This window comes from Littorina saxatilis, linkage group LG16, assembly GCF_037325665.1.
Source record: "Littorina saxatilis isolate snail1 linkage group LG16, US_GU_Lsax_2.0, whole genome shotgun sequence".
NCBI lineage: Eukaryota > Metazoa > Mollusca > Gastropoda > Littorinimorpha > Littorinidae > Littorina > Littorina saxatilis.
In genome coordinates, this window is record NC_090260.1 from 27,491,271 (window position 1) to 27,493,770 (window position 2,500).

The 2,500-nt window shown below is 44.4% G+C and overlaps 1 protein-coding gene across 1 annotated transcript in view; it reads right to left on the reverse strand.

Annotated features, from left to right (window-relative positions):
- Positions 1 to 376: 376 nt before the first annotated feature.
- The window catches only part of LOC138950736 (ankyrin-1-like), a 4,163-nt gene continuing 2,039 nt past the window's right edge, over positions 377 to 2,500 (reverse strand). Inside the window, exon 3 of the mRNA XM_070322464.1 lies at positions 377 to 2,500. This exon is cut by the window's right edge and continues 378 nt beyond it. Within this exon, the coding sequence (XP_070178565.1) occupies positions 1,092 to 2,500 (1,409 nt within the window). The 3' untranslated portion in view covers positions 377 to 1,091.

Here is a 2,500-nt window from a genome sequence, read left to right on the forward strand (position 1 = left end):
TTCACTTTACCCAATATTGACGGACTGTGTGATGATATCTTCTGCTATGGTCTGTTGAGACAGCAGTGATATCAAAATCGAGACAGGAGGTCGAGATTTTGATATCACTGTCGAAACAGACCAATAGCAGAAGATATCATCACACAGTCAGTCAATGTTAGATATATTGCTAATTCTCTGGAAATTTTGTATTTACTGTAAAGAAATTACAAAAGTATTTGTCTCAGTTTTGGCTCTTCCATATCCCTCCCTCTGATTATTATTTCTTTTTGTTCACTCTTTTCTTGTACTTTTCAGTATTTAGAAATGTCTTTTCTTTTAAAAAGTCTTTAGTCACTTGCTCAACTAAATTCTGGGATCATTACATTTTCATATATATTTGTTTGTTTTTAAATTTAGGTGTTTTTGTTTTTGAAGTGGGGAAGCAATAAAGAGGTCGTCGATATCAAAACTGATATCGACGGAAATGTCGTTGATATCACTTTTACAATGAGCTCAGTTTTGCCCAATTGACCAATGGAAATCCACGTAACATATGAAATAGCAATATAATCGTATATCGCTAGAAGTTGTAGCAGTAACGAGAATGTTAAAACACACACACATTCAAAACACACACACCCGGAATACAATTTGTTAAAGGCACACGTACTCCTTCTCGGGAAAACATCTCAGATCTGGCCCGTCCTTTACACGGCATCAGACCATCCCTCCACTTGGTCGCATACCACAGCTCAACACCCTCAATTTTATTTGCGCTGAGTTTGTTTTTAATACTTTATTAATTAACTTCCAAAATAAATTCATCAACAAAATCCCAATTGAATGTTTAGAAATGGAATTATATTTAACAGACCTGGACAAAGTTGTGGTTGCAGTTCCTAAAAGAGATTCTCAAGTTGTGACGGTTCATTCTGTCATTTATAATGCATGTTGAATTAGGCAAATATCCTCTCGATTCTGAGCACTGAATCATTTGGAAGCTGGGTTAAATACACTTCCACCTCACTTGTGAACGTGACAATTGTCCAGTTAACATTGTGAGGCGCCAAACGTTACAAAGTCAAAAACAAATCTGCACTTGTCCCTTTTTAATGCGTCCCTTTTTCCCACTTGCTTTGGTTTGCTATTTGCTTCAGAAGGCAGAAGAGGTCAGTGTGCCTTCCCTCTCTAGCCTTGTCCATAGGTGTTTTACCCCACTCGTTCTGAATGTTGACATCTGCCCCGTGGAAAATGAGTAGCTTTGCCACTTCAACGTGTCCTTTGCACGCGGAACAGCAGAGCGGTGTTTGAAGCAGACCATTCTGACGGTCCACGTCGGCCTCGTGCTCTAACAGGACCCTGACCACATCAGTATGTCCATTATTGGCAGCCGCGTGAAGCGGTGTCCATCCAATTGGTCGTTTGGTGTCCACCTCTACTCTGCGACCAAAGATATACTGGAGTGCAGCCAGAGGGAAGGCTGTTGCTCCTTTCCGGACAAAGTCTTTCTCTGCACCGCACTCAAGAAAAAAGCGGACGATGTCTGTGTGTCCCTTTTCGGCAGCGATATATAGCGGTGTCGCTCCTGCTTTGATCGGTAAGTCTTTCTCTGCACCGTACTCAATGAAGAGTTTGACAATATCTGTGTGTCCGAATTGGGCAGCGATATATAGTGGTGTTCCTCCTGCTTTCGTCATCAAGTCTTTCTCTGCACCGTACTCAAGGAGAAGGCGGACGATGTCCGTGTGTCCCTGTTCAGCAGCGATATATAGTGGTGTTGCTCCTTCTTTAGTCGAAAAGTCTTTTTCTGCACCGTACTCCATGAAGAGTTGGACGATGATTGTGTGTCCGTTTTTGGCAGCGACATATAATGGTGTGTATCCATCCAGATCTACAATGTGTTTCTCTGCACCGTGTTCCAGAAGCACCCTTACAACATCAGTGTGTCCGTTTTGGGCAGACATGTACAGTGAAGTCGCGCCATCTTCTCGTGTGAAGTTTTTCTCTGCACCGTGATCAAGCAGATGTCTCACGATGTCTGTGTGTCCAGATGCAGACGCGGCAAAGAGCGGTGTCCTGGACAAGGAATTGTCACGCCACGGGATTTCAGTGCTGGCTCCATGCTGAAGAAGAAGCTTCACGATGTCTGTGTGTCCAATTTTGACAGCCCTGAACAGTGGTGTTGCTCCATCTCGTGCCGAGCAGTCCTTCTCTGCCCCGTGATCAAGAAGAAGCTTCACCATGTCTGTGTGGCCTTGCTCAGCAGCAGCGTAGAGTGGAGTTGCTCCGTTGTTGTTGCGAATATCAACCACGCTCTTGTGTTGCAAAAGAATGCTGGCAATTTCGAAGTAGTTGTTCGAGCTGGCTGAATGCAGAGGCGCTGTTCCTTGGCTATCCCGGGCGTTGACCTGCGCTCCTTGTTCTATTAGATACTGAGCAACGTTCTGATGCCCGTGTTTGGTGGCCATGTGGAGAGGTGTCTGCTTCTCACTCACTGCAGCGCCGCCAGTGGGACCGA